We start from the raw sequence: 21,251 nt of genomic DNA, 5'->3' as shown, positions 1-21,251 counted from the left end.
TGTTCATACCAGCTGGAGTGTTACTGAGCCCCAGTCACACACCCAGAAAGAGCCAACTCAATCCAGGCCTCTATTAATAACAGCTGGATTGGAACTGAGTCCTACTCACACAACAGGAAAGAGCCAATTAAATCCAGGCCTCTATGTATACCAGCTGGGGTGGAATTAATTCCCACTCAGACACCAGGAATGTGTCAATTCAATCCAGGTCTCTGCTAATACCAGCTGGAATGGTACTGAGCCCACTCGCACACCAGGAAAGAGCCAATTCAATCAAAGCCTCTATTAATACCAGTGGGAGTGGTACTGATTCACACACAAACACCTGGAAATAGCCAATTCAATCCAGGCCTCTACTAATAGCAGCTGGAATCGTAATGAGTCCAACTCACACACCAGGAAAGAAGCCAATTCAATTCAGGCCTCTATTAATATCTGCTGGAGCGGTACTGAGTGCCACTCACACACCAGGAAAGAACCAATTCAATCCAGGTCCCTATTAATACCGGAAGGAGTGCTAGTAATCCAACTCACACACAAGGAAAGAGACAATTCAATCCAGGCCTTCATTAGAACCACTTGGAGTGGGACTGAACCCCACTCACTCACCAGTAAAGGGACAATTCAATCCCGGCCTCTATTAATACATGTTGCAGCGGCACTGAATCCTACTCAGACCACAGAAAGGACCCAATTCAATCCAGGCCTCTATCCATACCAGCTGGAAGTAGCACTGAACCCCACGCACACACTAGGAAAGAGCCAAATTGGTCCAGACCTCTGTTAACACCAGCTGGAGCGGTACGGAGTCCCTCCCACACACCAGAAAAGAGTATATTCAATCTGGGCCTCTACTAATACCAGCTGGAGTGGTACCAAGCCACAATCACCCACCAGGAAAAAGTCAATTCTATGCAGGCCTCTGTTAATATCTTTTGGACTGGTACTGGACCCCACTCACACACCAGGAAAGAGCCAATACAACACAAGCCTCTATTAATACCTGCTGCAGTGGTACTGAACTCCGCTCACTCACCAGGATATAGCCAATGCAATCCAAGCCTCTGTTCATGCCAGCTGGAGTGGCACTGATTTCCACTCAAAAAAGGAAAGAGCCAATTTAATCCAGGCCTCCATTAATACCAGTTGGAATGTTACTGAACCTCACTCACACTCCAGAAAGGACCCAATTCAATCCACTCCTCTATTAGTACCAGCTGGAAGTGGCACTGAAACCCACTCGCACACCAGGAAAGAGCCTAATCAATCCAGGCCTCTATTAACATCACCTGGCGTGGTACTGAGTCCCACTCACACACCAGCAACGAGCCAATTCAATCCAAGCCTCGATTAATACCTGTTGGAGTGGTACTGGACCCCACTCAGAGACCAGGAAAGAGCCTATCCAACCAAGCCTCCATTAGAACCAGCTGGAGTGGTACTCAACCCCACTCACAAAAAAGGAAAGAGCCAATTCAATCCAGGCCTGTATTCATATCAGCTGGAGTGCTCCTGAAGTCTACTCACACTCCATAAAGGACCCAATTCAATCCAGGACTCCATTAATAACAGCAGGAAGTGGCACTGAAACCCAAACACACACCAGGAAAGAGCCAAATCAATCCAGTCCTTTAGTAACACCAGCTGGAGAGGTACTGAGCCCACTCACAAAAAAGGAAAGAGACAATTCAATCCAGGCCTCTATTAATACCAGTTGGAATGTTACTGAACCTCACTCACGCCAGAAAGGACCCAATTCAATCCACTCCTCTATTAATACCAGCTGGAGTGGTACTGAACCCCACTCACACCAGGAAAGAGCCATCTCAACCCAGGTCTCCATTAATACAGGCTGGATTGGAAGAGAATCCCACTCACGCACTGAGAATGAGACAATTCAATTCAGGCCTCCATTAATACCAGCTATAGTGGTGCTGAATTGCAGGTTGACAGGTGAATTGGCCATTAGCAATTGCCCCGAGTATAGGTAGGTGGTAGGGAAATATAGGGACAGGTGGGGATGTGGTAGGAATATGGAATTAGCGTCGCATTTGTATAAATGGGTGGTTGATGGTCGGAAACGACTCGGTGGGCCGCAGGGCCTGTTTCAGTGCTGTATCTCTCAACTAAACTAAACTCACACACCAGGAAAGAGCCAATACATTCCAGGCCTCTATTAATACCAGCTGGAGTGCTACTGAACCCCACTCACACACCAGGAAACTGCCAATTCATTCCAAGCCTCTTTTAATACCAGCTGTACTGGTACTGAGTCCCACTCATACACCTTCAAATAACCATTTCAATCCAAGCCTCTATTAATACCACCTGGAGTGGCACCGATTCCCACTCACAAAAAATGAAAGAGCCAATTCAATGCAGGCCTCCTTTAATACCCGCTGGAGTGGTACTGCGTGCCACACAAACACCAGGAAAGACCCATTCAATTCTGGTCTCCATTAGAACGAGCTGGCGTGGTACTGAACCTCACTCACAAACCAAGAAAGAGTCAATTCAATCAAAGCCTCCATTAATACCAGCTGGAGTAGCACTGAGTCCCAGCCACAAACAAGGAAAGAGCCAAATCAATCCAGTCCTCCATTGACAACAGGTGGAGCTGTATTGAGTCCCTGTCACACAGAAGGAAAGAGTCTATTCAATCTACGCCTCTACTAATATCAGCTGGAGTGGTACTGGACTCCACTCACACACCAGGAAAAAGCCAATTCATTCCAGGCCTCTACCAATACCAGCTGGAGTGGTACTGAGCCACACTCAAACACCAAGAAAGAGACAATCCTATTTAGGCTTCTATTAATACCAGCTGGAGTGTTACTGAGTCCCACTCACAAACAAGGAAAGAGCTAATTCAATCCAGACCTCTATTAATAGTAGCTGGAAGAGGCACTGAGCACCATTCACACACCAGGAAAGAGCCAATTCAATCCAAGCGTGTTTTAATAACAGCTGGAGTGGTATGGAACACCACTCACACCAGGAAAGAACGAAGTCAACCACGCCTCTGTTAATACCAGCTGGAGTGGTACTGAAACCAACTCACACATCAGGAAAGGGAAAATCCAATCCAGGCCTCCATCAGAACCAGCTGGAGTGGTACTGAACCCCACTCACAGACAAGGAAAGAACAAAATCAATCCAGTCCTCCATTAACAACAGGTAGAGTGGTATTGAGTCCCTGTCACACAGAAGGAAAGAGTCTATTCAATCCAGGCCTCTACTAACATCAGCTGGAGTGGTACTGGACCCCACTCACCACCAGGAAAAAGCCAATTCATTCCAGGCCTCTGCCAATACCAGCTGGAGTGATACTGAGCCACACTCAAACACCAAAAAAGAGCCAATCCTATTTAGGCCTCCATTCATACCCGCTGGAGTGTTACTGAGTCCCAATCACCCACCTGGAAATAGCCATCTCAATCCAAGCCGCAATTAATACCCACTGGAGTAGTACTGAGTGCCACTCATACAACAGGATAGGGTCTGTTCAATCCAGGCCTCTACCAATAGCAGCTGGAGTAGTACTGAGCCGCACTCTCAAACCAGGATCCAGCTAATTCAATCCAAGCCTCTATTAATACCTTTTGGAATGGTACTGGACCCCACTCACACACCAGGAAATAGCCAATTCAATCCAAGCCTCTATTAATATCTGCTGCAGTGGTACTGAACCCCACTCACTCACCAGGAAAGAGCCAATTCAATCCAAGCCTCTATTAATAACTGCTGGTGTGGTCCTGAGCCAGACTCACACACCAGGAAAGAGCCGATACAATCCAGGCCTCTTTAATACCAGCTGGAGTGGTACAGAGTCCCACTCACACACCAGGAAAGAGTCAATTCAATCCAAGCCTCTATTCATATCAGCTGGAGCGGTACCGAAACCTAATCACTCACCAGGAAAGAGCCAATTCAATCCAGGCCTCTATTAATACCTGCTGCAGTGGCACTGATTCCCACTCACAAAAAAGGAAAGAGCCATTTCAATTCAGGCCTCTATTCATATCAGCTGGAGCGGTACTGAACCCTAATCACAATCGAGGAAAGAGCCAATTTAATCCAGGCCTCTATTAATACCAGCGGGAGTGGGACTGAACCCCACTCACGCACCAGGGAAGAGCCAATTCAATTCAGGCCTCCATTCATACCCGCTGGAGTGTTACTGAAGTCTACTCACAAACCATAAAGGACCCATTTCAATCCAGGCCTCTATTAATAACAGCTGGAAGTGGCACTGAAACCCACTCACAGACCAGGAAAGAGCCATATCAATCCAGGCCTTTATTAACACCAGCTGGAGTGGTACGGAACACCACTCAGTCACCAGGAAAGAACCAATTCAATCCACGCCTCTGTTAATAACACCTGGAGTGCTACTGAAACCAACTCACACACCAGGAAGGGGCAATTCAATCCAGGCCTCCATTAGAACCAACTGGAGTGGTACTGAATCCTACGCAGACCCCAGAAAGTACCCACTTCATTCCAGGCCTCTATTAATACCAGCTGGAAGTGGCAGTGAACCCCACTCACCACCAGGAAAGAGCCAAATCAATCCAGTCCTCGATTAACAACAGCTGGAGCGGTATTGAGTCCCTGTCAAACAGAAGGAAAGAGTCTATTCAATCCGGGCCTCTACTAATATAAGCTGGAGTGTTACTGGACCCCACTCACTCACCAGGAAAGAGCCAATTCATTCCAGTCCCCTATTAAAACCAGCTGGAGTGGTACTGAGCCACACTCACACACCAGGAAAGAGCCAATCTTATTTAGGCTTCTATTAATACCAGCTGGAGTGTTACTGAGTCCCCATCTCCCACCTGGAAATAGGCATCTCAATCCAAGCCGCAATTAATACCCACTGGAGTAGTACTGAGCCACACTCTCAAAGCAGGATACAGCCAATTCAATCCAAGCCTCTATTAATACCTTTTGGAGGGGGACTGGACCCCACTCACACACCAGGAAATAGCCAATTCAATCCAAGCCTTTATTAATACCAGCTGGAGTGGTACCGAGTCCCACTTACACACCAGGAAAGAGCCAATTCAATCCAAGCCTCTATCAATACCAGCTAGAGTGGTACCGTTTCCCACTCACACATCAGGAAAGAGCCAATTCATTCCAGGCCTCTATTAATACCTTTTGGAGTGGTGCTGAGTCCCAATCACACACCAGTAAAGAGCCAATTCAATCAAGGCCTCTATTAATAACAGCTGGAGTGGCACTGGACCCCCCTCACACACCAGGAAACAGCCAATTCATTCCAAGCCTCTTTTAATACCAGCTGCAGCAGTACTGAGTCCCTCTCACACACCAGCAAAGAACGAATTCAATTAATTCCTCTACGAATACATTCTGGTGTGGCACTGAACCAGACTCACACACCAGGAAAGAGCCAATAAAATCCAGGCCTCTATTAATAACTGCTGGAGTTGAACTGATCCCCACTCACACACCATGAAAGAGCCATTTCAATCCAAGCCTCTATTAATATCAGCTGGAGTTATACTGAGTCCCATTCACACACCAGGGAAGAGCCATTTCTATCCAAGCCTCTATTAATACCCGCTGTAGCGGTACAGAGTGCCACCCACATACAAGGAAAGAGCCAATTCAATCCAGGCCTCTGTTAATACCAGCAGGAGTTCGGCTGAAACCAACTCACACACCAGGAAAGAGATACTTCAATCCACGTCTCCATTAGAACCAGCTGGGGTGGTACTGAATCCTGCTCAGACACCAGAAGTACCCAATTCAATCCAGGCCTCTATTAATACCAGCTGGAAGTGGCACAGAACACCACTCACACACCAGGTAAGAGGCAAATCAATCCAGGCCTCTATTAACACCAGATGGAGCGGTATCGAGTCGCTGTCCCACAGTAGGCAAAAGTCTATTCAATCCAGGCCTCCATTAGAAACAGCTGGAGTGATACTGAGCCACACTCAGAAACCAGGAAAAATCCAATTCAATCCAAGCCGCTATAAATACCTTTTGGAATGGTAGTGGACCCCACTCAGACACCAGGCAAGAGCCAATTCAATCCAGGCCTCTGCTAATACCGACTGGAGTGGTACTGAGCCACACTCACACACCAGGAAAAAAGTCAATTCTATCCAAGCCTCTGTTAATACCTGCTGCAGTGGTACTGAAGCCCACTCACAAACCAGGAAAGAGCTAACTCAATCCAGTCCTCGACTAATACCAGCTGCAATTGTACTGAACCACACTCACACACCAGGAAAGAGCCAATTCAATCCAAGCCTCTTTTAATACCCACTGGAGTGGTACTGAGTCCTCTATTACTACCAGCTGGAGTGGTACTGAGTCCTCTATTACTATCAGCTGGAGTGGTAATGATTCCCACTCACACACCAGGAAAAATCCAATTCAATCCAGGCCTCTATTAATACCAGCTGGAGTGATGCTGAATCCCAATCACACACCAGGAAAGAGACAATTCAATGCAGGCCTCTATTAATACCCACTGGAGTGGTACTGAATGCTACTCATACACCAGGATAGAGTCTATTCAATCTAGGCCTCTACTGATACCAGCTGGAGTGGTACTGAGCCACACCCACGCACCAGGATATAGCCAATTCAATCCAAGCCTCTATTAATACCCACTGGAGTGGTACTGAATGCTACTCATACACCAGGATAGAGTCTATTCAATCTAGGCCTCTACTGATACCAGCTGGAGTGGTACTGAGCCACACCCACGCACCAGGATATAGCCAATTCAATCCAAGCCTCTATTATTACCAGCTGCAGTGATATTGAAGCCCACTCACACATCAGGAAAGAGCCAATGCAATCGAGTCCTCTATTACTAACAGCTGGAGTGGTACTGATTCCCACTCACACACCAGGAAAGAGCCAATTCAATCCAGGCCTCTATTAATACCAGCTGGAGTGATGCTGAATCCCAATGACACACCAGGAAAGAGATAATTCAATCCAGGCCTCTATTAATAACAGCTAGAGTGGTACTGAACCCCACTCATACACCAGGAAAGAGGCAATTCAATCCAGGCCTCCATTAGCGCCAGCTGGAGTGGTAAAGAAACCCACTCACACACGAGGAAAGAGTCAATTCATTTCAGGCCTCCATTAATACCTGCTGGAGTGGTACTGAACCCCACACACTCACCAGCAAAGAGCCAATTTAATCCAAGCCTCTATTCATGCCTTTTGGAGTGGTACTGGACCCCACTCAGACACTAGGAAAGAACCAATTCAATCTTGGCCTCTATTAAAACCAGCAAGAGTGGTACTGAACCCCAGTCACAAGATAGGAAAGATCCAATTCAATCCAGGCCTCCATTAATACCAGCTGGAGTGGCACTGTTTCCCACTCACAAAAAATGAAATAGCCAATTCAATCCAGTCCCCTATTAATACCAGCTGGAGTGGTACTGAGTCCCACTCACACACCAGTAAAGAGCCAATTCCATCCAGGCCTCTATTAATACCAGCTGGTGTTGGAGTGAGACCCACTCACAGACCAGGGAACAGCCAATTCATTCCAACCCTATTTTAATACCAGCTGGAGCAGCACTGAGTCCCTCTCACACACCAGGAAAGAGCCAATTCCATCCAGGCCTCTATTAATACCAGCTGGTGTTGGAGTGAGACCCACTCACAGACCAGGGAACAGCCAATTCATTCCAACCCTATTTTAATACCAGCTGGTGCAGCACTGAGTCCCTCTCACACAACAGGAAAAAGCCAATTCAATCCTAGCCTCTATTAGTACCAGTTGCTGTGGTACTGAAGCCCACGCACACACCAGAAAACAGCCAATGCAATCGACGCCTCTCTTAATACCAGCTGGAGTGGTACTGTGTCCCACTCACACACCAGGAAAGAGCCAATTCAATCCAGGCCTCCATTAACACCAGCTGGAGTGGTACTGAATCCCACTCAAGCACCAGGAAAGAATCAATTCCATCCAGACCTCCATTAGTGCCAGCTGGAGTGGTAAAGAATCCCATTCACACACTAGCAAAGTGTCAATTCATTTCAGGCCTCCAAAAATACCTGCTGGAGTGGTACCAAACTTTACTCACACACCAGAAAGGACACAATTCAATCCAGGCCTATATTAATACCAGCTAGAAGTGGCATTGAAACACACTCCCACACCAGCAAAGAGCCAATTCAATCCAAGCCTCTATTAATACCAGCTGGAGTGGTACTGAGTCCCACTCATACACCAGCACCAGGTTAAAGTCTAATCAATCCAGGCCTCTACTAATACCAGCTAGAGTGGTACTGAGTCCCACTCACACACCAGAAAAGAGCCAATTCAATCCAAGCCTCTATTAATAACTGCTGGAGTGGCACTGAACCCCACTCAAACACCAGGAACAAGCAAATTCAATCCAGGCCTCTATTAATACCAGTTGGAGTTGGAGTGAGACCCACTCAAACACCAGGAAAGAGCCAATTCATTCCAACCCTCTTTTAATACCACTGGAGCAGCACTGAGTCCCTCTCAAACACCAGGAAAGAGTCAATTCAATTCGGCCTCCACGAATACCATCTGGAGTGCTACTGAGCCACAGTCACACACCAGGAAAAAGCCAATTCAATCCAAGCGTCTATTCATACCTTTTGGAGTGGTACTGAAACCAAATCACACACCAGGAACGAGCCCATTCAATCCACGCCTCTACCAGCACCAGCTGGAGTGGTACTGAACCCCACTCAATCACCAGGAAACAGCCAATTCAATCCAGACCTCCATTAGTGCCAGCTGGAGCGGTAAAGATTCCCACTCACACACCAGAAAACAGCCAATTCAATCCAGACCTCCGTTAGCGGCAGCTGGAGGAGTAAAGAATCCCACTCACACACTAGCAAAGAGTCAATTCATTTCAGGCCTCCATTAATACCTGCTGGAGTGTTACCGAAATGTACTCACACATCAGAAAGGACCGAATTCAATCCAGGTCTCCATTAATACCAGCTCGAAGTGGTATTGAAGCCCACTCCCAAACCAGCAAAGAACCAATTTAATCCAAGCCTCTATTAATACCAGCTGGAGTGGTACTGAGCCACACGCACACGCCTGGGGTAGATGGGACCTCTACAAACAGGATGGTCTTCACCTGAACCAGAGGGGTACCAATATGCTGGTGGGGAGATTTGCTAGTGCTCTTCGGGGGGATTTAAACTAATTCAGCACGGGAAAGGGAACCTAAATTGTAGTTCCAGTGTACAGGATGTTGAGAGTAGTGAGGTCAAGAATAAGGTTACAAAGATGCAAGAGGGCACTGACAAGCAAGAACCTGGTTTAAAGTGTGTCAATTTCAACGCCAGGAGCATCCGGAATAAGGTGGGTGAGCTTGCAGCATGGGTTGGTACCTGGGATCTCGATGTAGTGGCCATTTCGGAGACATGGGTAGAGCAGGGGCAGGAATGGATGTTGCAGGTTCTGGAATTTAGATGTTTCAGTAAGAACAGAGAAGATGGTAAAAGAGGGGGGGGTGTGGCATTGTTAATCAAGCAGAGTATTACAGCGACAGAAAGGACGTTTGAGGACTCGTCTACTGAGGTAGTATGGGCCGAGGTTAGAAACAGGAGAGGTGAGGTCACCCTGTTGGGAGTCTTTTATAGACCTCCGAATAGTTCCAGAAATGTAGAGGAAAGGATAGCGAAGATGATTCTCGACAGGGTCGAGAGTAACAGGGTAGTTGTTATGGGGGACTTTAACTTTCCAAATATTGACTGGAAATACTATAGTTCGAGTACTTTAGATGGGTCAGTTTTTGTCCAGTGTGTGCAGGAGGGTTTTCTGACACAGTATGTAGACAGGCCAACCAGGGGCGATGCCACATTGGATTTGGTACTGGGTAATGAACCCGGCCAGGTGTTAGATTTAGATGTAGGTGAGCACTTTGGTGATAGTGATCACAACTCGGTTAGGTTTACCTTAGCGATGGGCAGGGACAGGTCGAGACCGCAGGGCAAGAATTATAACTGAGGGAAAGGAAATTCTGATGCGATTAGGCAAAATTTAGGTTGCGGAGGATGGGGAAGGAAACTGCAGGGAATGGGAACAATCGAGATGTGGAGCTTATTCAAGGAGCAGCTACTGCGTGTCCTGGATAAGTATGTACCTATCAGGCAGGGATAAAGTTGTCGAGCGAGGGAGCCGTGGTTTACTCAAGAAGTTGAAGCGCTTGTCAAGAGTAAGAAGAAGGCTTATGTTAGGATGAGACGTGAAGGCTCAGTAAGGGCGCTTGAGAGTTACAAGCTAGCCAGGAAGCATCTAAAGGGAGAGCTAAGAAGAGCAAGGAGAGGACACGAGAAGTCATTGGCGGATAGGATCAGGGAAAGCCTAAGGCTATCTATAGGTATATCAGGAATAAAAGAATGACTAGAGTTAGATGAGGGCCAATCAAGGATAGTAGTGGGAAGTTGTGTGTGGAATCAGAGGAGATAGGGGAAGCGTTAAATGAATGTTTTTCGTCAGTATTTACAGTAGAGAAAGAAAATGTTTCGAGGAGAATACTGAGATTCAGGCGACTAGGCTGGATGGGATTGAGGTTCACAAGGAGGAGGTGTTAGCAATTTTGGAAAGTATGAAAATAGATAAGTCCCCTGGGCCAGATGGGATTTATCCTAGGATTCTCTGGGAAGCCAGGGAGGAGATTGAAGAAACTTTGTCCTTGATCTTTATGTCGTCATTGTCGACAGGAATAGTGCTGGAAGAGAAACGAATAGCAAATGTTGTCCCCTTGTTCAAGAAGGGGAGTAGAGACAGCCCTGGTAATTATAGACCTGTGAGCCTTACTTCGGTTGTGGGTAAAATGTTGGAAAAGGTTATAAGAGACAGGATTTATAATCATCTTGAAAAGAATAAGTTCATTAGCGATAGTCAGCACGGTTTTGTGAAGGGTAGGTCGTGCCTCACAAACCTTATTGAGTTTTTCGAGAAGGTGACAAAACAGGTGGATGAGGGTAAAGCAGTGGCTGTGGTGTATATGGATTTCAGTGAGGCGTTTGATAAGGTTCCCCACGGTAGGCTATTGCAGAAAATACGGAAGTATGGGGTTGAAGGTGATTTAGAGCTTTGGATCAGAAATTGGCTAGCTGAAAGAAGACAGAGGGTGGTGGCTGATGGCAAATGTTCATCCTGGAGTTTCGTTCCTTGTGGTGTACCGCAAGGATCTGTTTTGGGGCCACTGCTGTTTCTCATTTTTATAAATGACCTGGATGAGGGTGCAGAAGGGTGGGTTAGTAAATTTGCGGATGACACTAAGGTCGGTGGAGTTGTGGATTGAGCCGAAGGATGTTGTAGGGTACAGAGGGACATGGATAGGCTGCAGAGCTGGGCTGAGAGATGGCAAATGGAGTTTAATGCGGAGAAGTGTGAGGTGATTCGCTTTGGAAGGAGTAACAGGAATGCGGAGTACTGGGCTAATGGGAAGATTCTTGGTTGTGTAGATGAACAGAGAGATCTTGGTGTCCAGGTCCATAAATCCCTGAAAGTTGCTACCCAGGTTAATAGGGCTGTTAAGAAGGCATGTGGTGTGTTAGCTTTTATTAGTAGGGGGATCCAGTTTCGTAGCGACGAGGTCATGCTGCAGCTGTACAAAACTCTGGTGAGACCGCACCTGGAGTATTGCATGCAGTTCTGGTCACCGCATTATAGGAAGGTTGTGGACGCTTTGGAAAGGGTGCAGAGGAGATTTACTAGGATGTTGCCTGGTATGGAGGGAAGGTCTTACGAGGAAAGGCTGAGGGACTTGAGGCTGTTTTAGTTGGAGAGGAGGAGGAGAGGTGACTGAATAGAGACATATAAGATATTCAGAGGATTTGGTAGGGTGGATAGTGAGAGTCTTTTTCCTCGGATGGTGATGGCAAACACGAGGGGACATAGCTTTAAGTTGAGGGGTGATAGATATAGGACAGATGTTAGAGGTAGTTTCTTTACTCAGAGAGTAGTAGGGGCATGGAATGCCCTGCCTGCAGCAGTAGTAGACTCGCCAACTTTAAGGGCATTTAAGTGGTCATTGGATAGATATATGGATGAAAATGGAATAGTGTAGGTCGGATGGTTTGACAGGTCGGCGCAACATCGAGGGCCGAAGGGCCTGTACTGCACTGTAATGTTCTAATTCTAAAAAAAAATTATTGGACACCACTCAGACACCAGGAAAGAGCCAACCAAAGAGGCCAATCCTGGCCTCTATTAATACCAGCTGGAATGGTACTGAACCCCAGTCACCAGAAAGGAAAGCTCCACTTCAATCCAGGCCTCTATTAATATCAGCTGGAAGACCCACTGAGCCCCACTCACATACCAGGGAAGAGCCAATTCATCCAGGCCTCTATTAATAGCTACCGGAGTTGGAATGAGACCCACTCACACACCAGGAAACAGCAAATTCATGCCAACTCTCATGTTATACCAGCTGGAGCAGCACTGAGTCCCTCTCACACACCAGGAAAGAGTCAGTTCAATCCAGGCCTCTTCTAATACCAGCTGCAGTGCTACTGAGCAACACTCCCACTGCAGGGAAGAGCCAATTCAATCCAGTCCTCGACTAATACTTTTTGGAGTGGTACTGGACGCCATCACACACCAGGAAAGAGCCAACGCAATCGAAACCTCTATTAATACCAGCTGGAGTGCACTGATTCCCAATCACAAAAAAGGAAGGAGTCAATTCTACCCAGGCCTCTATTAATACCAGCCGGAGTGGTACTGAAACCAAATCACTCAACCAGAAAGAGTCAATTCAATCCACGTCTCTACTAATAGAAGCTGGAGTGGTACTGAACCACACTTACGCACCAGGAAAGAGCCAATTCAATCCAGGCATTCATTAATACCAGCTGGAAGTGGCATTGAAACCCACTCACACAAAAGGAAAGAGCCAAATCAATCCAGGCCTCTATTAACACCAGCTGGAATGGTACTGAGTCCCACTCACACCCCAGGAAATTGCCAATTCAATCCAAGCCTCTATTAATACCTGTTGGAGTGGTACTGGACCCCACTCAGAAACCAGGGAAGAGCCAATTCAATCCTGGCGTCTACTTAGACCAGCTGGAGTGGTACTGAACCCCTGTCACAAGAAAGGAAAGATTCAATTCAATCCATTCCTCTATTAATACCTTCTGGAAGAGCCACTGAGACCCACTCACACACCAGGAAAGAGCCAGTTTAATCCTGACCTCTATTAATAACTGCTGGTCTGGTACTGAGTCCCACGCACACACCAGAAAAGAGCCAATTCACTTCAGGCCACTATTAATACCTTTTGGAGTGGAACTGAACCCCACTCATACACCAGCTATGAGCCAATTCAATCCAAGTCTCTATTAATAACAGCTGGAGTGGTACTGAGTCGCAATCACACACCAGAAAAGAGCGAAATCAATCCAACCCTCGATTAATACCAATTGAAATGGTACTGAACCCCTCTCCAACACCAGGAATGAGCCAATTCAATCCAGTTCTCAGTTAATAACAGCTGGAGTGGCACTAAACCTCACTCACACACCAGGAAACGGCAAATTCATTCCAAGCCTCTTTTAATACCATCTGGAGCAGGACTGAGTCCTTCTCACACACCAGCAAAGAGTCAATTCAATCCAGGCCTGTACTAATACCAGCTTGTTTGGTACTGAGCCAGAATTACACACCAGGAAAGACACAATACAATCCAGGCCTCTATTCCTACCAGCTGGGTTTTGAACTGAACCCCACTCACACACCTGGAAAGAGCCACTTCAATCCAATCCTCTATTAATACCAGCTGGAGTGATACTGAGTCCCGTTCGCACACCAGGAAAGAGTTAGTTCAATCCAGGCCTCTTCTAATACCTTTTGGAGTGCTACTGAGCCACACTCCCACAGCAAGAAAGAGCCAATTCATTCCAGGCCTCTACTAATACCTTTTGGAGTGGTACTGGACGCCACTCACACACCAGGAAAGAGCCAACGCAATCGAGACCTCTATTAATACCAGCTGGAGTGCACTGATTCCCAATATCAAAAAAGGAAAGAGCCAAATCTATCCAGGCCGATATTAATAACAGCCGGAGTGGTACTGAACCCCAATCACTCAACCAGGAAAGAGCCAATTCAATCCAGGCCTCTATTAATAGAAGCTGGAGTGGGACTGAACCCCACTCACGCACCAGGAAAGAGCCAATTCAATCCAGGCATTCATTAATACCAGCTGGAAGTGGCATTGAAACCCACTCACACAACAGGAAAGAGCCAAATCAATCCAGGCCTCTATTAACACCAGCTGGACTGGTACTGAGTCCCACTAAAACACCAGGAATGAGCCAATTCAATCCAAGCCTCGATTAATACCTATTGGTGTGGTACTGGACCCCACTCAGACAACAGGAAAGAGCCAACTCAATCCTGGCCTCTGTTAATACCAGCTGGAATGGTACTGTACCCAGTCACCAGAAAGGAAAGATCCACTTCAATCCAGGCCTCTATTATTACCAGCTGGAAGAGCCACTGAACCCCACTCACGCACCAGGAAAGAGCCAATTTAATCCAGACCTCCATTTGTGCCAGCTGGAGTGGTGAAGAATCTCAGTCACACACCAGGAAACAGCCAATTCATTTCAGGCCTCCATTAATACCCACTGGAGTGTTACTGAACACTACTCACACATCAGAAAGGACGCAATTCAATCCTGGCGTCTATTTAAACCAGCTGGAGTGGTACTGAACCCCTGTCACAAGAAAGGAAATATCCAATTCAATTCATGCCTCTATTAATACCATCAGGAAGAGCCACTGAGACCCACTCACACACCAGGAAAGAGCCAGTTTAATCCTGACCTCTATTAATAACTGCTGGTGTGGTTCTGACCCAGACTCACACACCAGGAAAGAGCAAATTCAATCCAAACCTCTATCATTACCAGCTGGAGTGGTACTGAGTCCCACTCACACACCAGGAAAGAGCCAATTCACTCCAGGCCACTATTAATACCTTTTGGAGTGGAACTGAACCCCACTCATACACCAGCAATGAGCCAATTCAATCCAAGTCTCTGTTAATAACAGCTGGAGTGGCACTAAACCCCACTCACACTCCAGGAAACGGCAAATTCATTCCAAGCCTCTTTTAATACCATCTGGAGCAGTACCGAGTCCTTCTCACACACGAGCAAAGAGTCAATTCAATACAGGCCTGTACTAATAACAACTGGTGTGGTACTGCGCCAGAATTACACACCAGGAAAGAGGCAATATAATCCAGGCCTCCATTAGTACCAGCTGGGTTTTGAACTGAACCCCATTCACACACCAGGAAAGAGCCAATTCAATCCAAGCCACAATTAATACCTGATGGAGTTGGTGTCATTCCCACTCACAAACCAAGAAACAGCCAATTCGTTCCAAGCCTATTTTAACACAAGCTGGAGTGGTACCGAGCCACACTCACACACCAGGAAAGAGCCAATTCAATCCAGGCCTCTATTAATACCAGCTGGACAGGTACTGAGTCCCACTCATACACATGATATAGCCATTTCTATCGAAGCCTCTATTAATACCGGCTGGAGTGGTACCGAGTGCCACCCACACACAAGGAAAGAGCCTATTCAATCCAGGCCTCTGTTAATACCAGCTGGAGGTGCTAATGAAACCAACTCACACACCAGGAAAGGGACAATTCAAAATAAAAACAAGAAATGCTGGAACCACTCAGCAGGTCTGGCAGCATCTGTGGAAAGAGAAGCAGAGTTAACGTTTCGGGTCAGTGACACTTTTTCGGAACTGTTCAATCCAGGCCTCCATTACAACCAGCTGGAATGGTACTGAAACCTACTCAGACACCAGAAAGTACCCACTTCATACCAGGCCTCTATTAATACCAGCTGTAAGTGGCACTGAACACCACTCACACACCAGGAAAGAGCCAAATCAATCCAGGCCTCTATTAACACCAGCTGGAGCGGTATTGATTCCCTGTCACACAGCAGGAAAGAGTCTATTCAATCCAAGCCTCTACTAATACCTGCTGGAGTGGCACTGAGCCACACGCACACGCCAGGAAAGAACCATTTAAATCCAAGCCTCTATTAACACCCACTGGATTAGTGCTGATTGCCACTCATACACCAGGATAGAGTCTATTCGATCCAGGCCTTTACTAATATCCAGCTGGAATGGAAAAGAGCCACACTCACACACCAGGATACAGCCAATTCAATTCAAGCCTCTATTACTATCTTTTGGAGTTGTACTGGACCCCACTCTCACACCAGGAAAGAGCCAATTCTATCCAAGCCTCTATTAATACCTGCTGAAATGGTACTGAAGCCCAACCACACACCAGCAAAGAGCCAATGTAATCGAGGCCTCTATTAATAACAGCTGGAGTAGCACTGATTCCCACTCTAAAAAGGAAAGAGCCAATTCAATCCAGGCTTCCATGAATACCAGCTGGAGTGGTACTGAACACCAATCACACACCAGGAAAGAGCCAATTCAATCCAGGCCTCCATTAATACCCACTGGAGATTTACTGAACTCCACTCACGCACCAGTAGGGACCAAATTCAATCCTGGTATTCATGAATACCAAAAGGAAGAGGCATTGAAATCCACTCACACTCCAGGAAAGAGCCAAATAAATCCAGTCCTCTATTAAAACCAGCTGGAGTGGTACTGAGTCCCACTCACACACCATAAAAGAGCCAGTTCAATCCAGGCTTCTAATAAAACCAGCTGGAGTGGAAGTGAACCCCAGTCACCAGAAAGGAAAGATCCAATTCAATCCAGTCCTCTAATAATACCAGCTGGAAGAGCCACTGAGCCCCACTCACACACCAGGAAAGAGCCAATTCATTACAAGCCTCGATTAATAACAGCTGGAGTTGCACTGAACCACACTCAGACACCAGGAAAGAGCCAGTTCAATCCAGGCCTCTATTAATAACAGCTGGTGTGGTACTAAATCAGACTCACGCACCAGGAAAGAGTCAATACAATTCAGCCCTCTATTAATACCAGCTGGAGTGGTACTGAGACACAATCACAGACCAGAAAAGATCCAATTCAATCCAACCCTCTATTAAAACCAGTTGTAATGGTACTGAACCGCACTCAAATACCAGGAAGGAGGTAATTCAATCCAGTCCTCTATTAATAACCGCTGGAGTGGCACTAAGCCCGACTCAAACACCAGGAAATGGCCAATTCATTCCAACACTCTTTTTAATGCCAGCAGGACTGACTCCCTCTCACACACCAGGAACGAGCCAATTCAATCGAAGTCTCTATTAATAGCAGCTGGGCTTTGAACTGAACCCCACTCACTCACCAGGAAAGAGCCACTTCAATCCAAGTCTCTATTATTACCAGCAGGAGTGATACTGTTTTCCATTCACACACCGGGAAAGAGCCAATTCAATCCAAGCCACTATTAGTAACAGTTCGAGTGGCACAGAACCCCAGTCACACACCAGGAAAGAGCCAAATCAATCCAGGCCTCTATTAATAACTGCTGGAGTGGCACTGAACCCCAATCACACACCAGGAAAGAGCCAATTCAATCCAGTCATCTATTAATACCAGCTGGAGTTGGAGTGAGTCCCACTCACACAGCAGGGAAGAGCCAATTCAATCCAGGCCTCTATTAATACCAGCTCGAGTGGCACTGAGTCCCACACACACACAAGGAAAGAGCAAATTCAATCCAGGCCTATATTAATACCGGCTGGAGTGCTACTGAAACCATATCACACACCAGGAGAGGGAAACATCAATCCAGGCCTCCATTAGAACCAGCTGGAGTGGTACTGAATCCTACTCAGACACTGGAAAGGACTCAATTCAATCCAGGCCTCTATTCATACCAGCTGGAAGTGGCACTGAACACCACTCACACACCAGCAAAGAGCCATTTACATCCAGGCCTCCATTAACACCAGCTGGAGCGGTATTGCGTCCCTGTCATACAGCAGGAAAGCGTCTATTCAATCCAAGCCTCTATTAGTGCCAGCTGGAGTGGTACTGATCCAAACTCACACACCAGGAAAGAGCCATTTCAATCCAGGCCTCTATTAATACCCACTGGAGTAGTACTGAGTGCCACTCATACACCAGGATAGAGTCTATTCAATCCAGGTCTCTGCTAATACCCACTGGAGTAGTACTGAGTGCCACTCACACCAGGAAAGAGCCAATTCAATCCAGGCCTCTATTAATAACTGCTGGAGTGGCACTGAACCCCAATCACACACCAGGAAAGAGCCAATTCAATCCAGTCCTCTATTAATACCAGCTGGAGTTGGAGTGAGTCTCACTCACAGAGCAGGAAAGAACCATTTCAATCCAGGCCTCTATTAATACCAGCTCGAGTGGTACTGAGTCCCACTCACACACAAGGAAAGAGCAAATTCAATCCAGGCCTTTATTAATACCGGCTGGAGTGCTACTGAAACCATATCACACACCAGGAGAGGGAAACATCAATCCAGGCCTCCATTAGAACCAGCTGGAGTGGTACTGAATCCTACTCAGACACTGGAAAGGACTCAATTCAATCCAAGCCTCTATTCATACCAGCTGGAAGTGGCACTGAACACCACTCACACACCAGCAAAGAGCCATTTCCATCCAGGCCTCTATTAACACCAGCTGGAGCGGTATTGCGACCCTGTCATACAGCAGGAAAGCGTCTATTCAATCCAAGCCTCTATTAGTGCCAGCTGGAGTGGTACTGAGCCACACTCACACACCAGGGAAGAGCCATTTCAATCCAAGCCTCTATTAATACCCACTGGAGTAGTACTGAGTGCCCCTCATACACCAGGATAGAGTCTATTCAATCCAGGCCTCTGCTAATACCAGCTGGAAGTGGCATTGAAACCCACTCACACACCAGGAAAGTGCCAAATCAATCCAGGCCATCAGTAACGCCGGCTGGAGTGGTACTGAACCCCAATCACATACCAGGAAGGAGCCAATTCAATCCAGGCCTCCATTAGTGTCATCTGGAGTGGTAAAGAATCCCACTCACACACTAGGAAAGAGCCAATTCATTTCAGGCATCCATCAATACCCTTTGGATTCTTACTGAATAAGACTCACACACAGAAAGGACACAATTCAATCCAGGCATCCATTAATACCAGCTGGAAGTGGCATTGAAACCCACTCACACAACAGGAAAGTACCAAATCAAACCAGGCCTCAACTAACACCAGCTGGAGTGGTGCAGAATCATACTCACGCATTGGGAAAGGGCCAATTCAATCCAGGCCTCTGTTAATACCAGCTGGAGTGGTACAGAATCCCACTCTCATGAATGCCAAGCATTCACACATACACACACATACACACACACACACACACACACACACACACACACACGTAAACACACAAACAGCCACACGCAGACACACACGCAGACACATCATGCCCCAGCCCCTGAGCCAGGCACACGCACACATAGACACACACACAAAGACATATGCACACACACCTACACACGCACACCGGGAAATCATTCCACAGACCCTAAGCCACACACACTCATACACACAGAGCCCAGGACGAGTGCCAGACACACACGAACACACACAGACACAGAAGCATGTACACAGACACACTCGGACACACATACACAAACGCACACAGATATACACACACAGTCACACACACAGACACACACACACAGCCACATACACAGACAGAGACACACAATCACAAACACACATTGAGTTCACACCCAGGACCCTGAGTCAGACACACACACACACACATACCCACACACAGTCACACAGACCCAGACGCACAGACACCGACACAGACACACACACACAGACACACAGCCACAGACACCCACACACAATGACACATTGAGGTCACGCCCAGGACCCTGAGCCAGAAACATCCCACAAGGGCACACAGAGGCAGACACACTCGGACACACAAACATATCACAACGCAGGAACTGAGCCAATCAAACACACGAACATAAACACACACCGAGATCACACCTCAGGCACTGAGATAAACACACAAACATATACACACATGCACATGCACTCATACACACGCACACACACAGAGCACTCAACACAACCCTGGTACTGAGATACACACACACAAAGATAAGCACACACACAGATACACGCAGACACACATACACACACAAATACACAGACACCCACAGATGCACATGGACACACATGCACCAGCACAAACAGATACACAACACAAAGGCACAGGCTCCACCAGGGTAGGCGATGATGTAGTGGTGTTATCACTAGATAAGTAACCCAGATGTCCAGGGTCTTGCTCTGGGGACATGGGTTCGCATCCCACCACAGCAGAAGGAGGAATTTGAATTTAATTTTTAAATCTGGAATTAAAAGCTAGTCAAATGATGACGATGAAACTATTGTCGATTGTTGTCAAAGCCCATCTGGTTCACTAATGTCCTTTTGGGAAAGAAATCTACTGTCCTTACCTGGTCTGGCCTGCAGATGACTCCAGACCCACAACAACGTGATTAACACTTACATGCTCTGTGAAATGGCTGAGCAAGCCTCTCAGCTGCATCTAACCACTACGAAGTGAATAAAAAGGAATGAAACCGGACAGACCACCCGGCATCAACCTAGGCAACGGAAACGACAACGGCAAACCCAGCAATGTCGACCCTGTGAAGTCCTCCTTACTAACATCTGGGGGCTTGTGCCAAAGTTGGGAGAGCTGTTCCACAGACCAGTCAAGCAAGAGACTGACATCGTCATATTCACGGAATCATACCTTACAGACAATGTCCCAGACACTGCAATCACTATCCCTGGGGATGTCTTGTCCAACAGATCTAGCAATGCAAAACTGGGCATCCATGAGGCGCTGAGGGCCATCAGCAGCAGCAGAATTGTACTCAACCACAATCTGTAACCACATGGCCCGGCATATCCCCCACTCTACCATTACATTCAAGCCAAGACACCAACCCTGGTTCAATGATGAGTGCAGGAGGTCATGCCAGGAGCAGCACCAGGCATACCTCAAAGTTAGGTGCCAACCCGGTGAAGCTACAACACAGGACTATCTGCGTGCCAAACTGCGTAAGCAGCATGCGACAGACAGAGTTAAGCGATTCCATAACCATCGGATTAGATCTAAGCTCTGCAGTCCTGCTACATCCAGCCGTGAATGGTGGTGGACTATTAAACAACTAACTGGAGGAGGTGGCTCCACA

At 47.1% G+C, this 21,251-nt stretch overlaps 1 protein-coding gene across 1 annotated transcript in view; it reads left to right on the top strand.

Moving 5' to 3' along the window:
- The window catches only part of LOC137366681 (probable G-protein coupled receptor 139), a 102,677-nt gene extending 81,730 nt beyond the window's left edge, over positions 1-20,947 (top strand). The window contains exon 3 of the mRNA XM_068028358.1: positions 20,706-20,947. Within this exon, the coding sequence (XP_067884459.1) occupies positions 20,706-20,947 (242 nt within the window). The remainder of the gene's footprint in view (positions 1-20,705) is intronic.
- Positions 20,948-21,251: the final 304 nt, after the last annotated feature.

Source organism: Heterodontus francisci, unplaced genomic scaffold (assembly GCF_036365525.1).
Source record: "Heterodontus francisci isolate sHetFra1 unplaced genomic scaffold, sHetFra1.hap1 HAP1_SCAFFOLD_490, whole genome shotgun sequence".
In the NCBI taxonomy this organism is placed as follows: domain Eukaryota; kingdom Metazoa; phylum Chordata; class Chondrichthyes; order Heterodontiformes; family Heterodontidae; genus Heterodontus; species Heterodontus francisci.
This window is presented reverse-complemented; position numbering and strand designations above follow the sequence as displayed.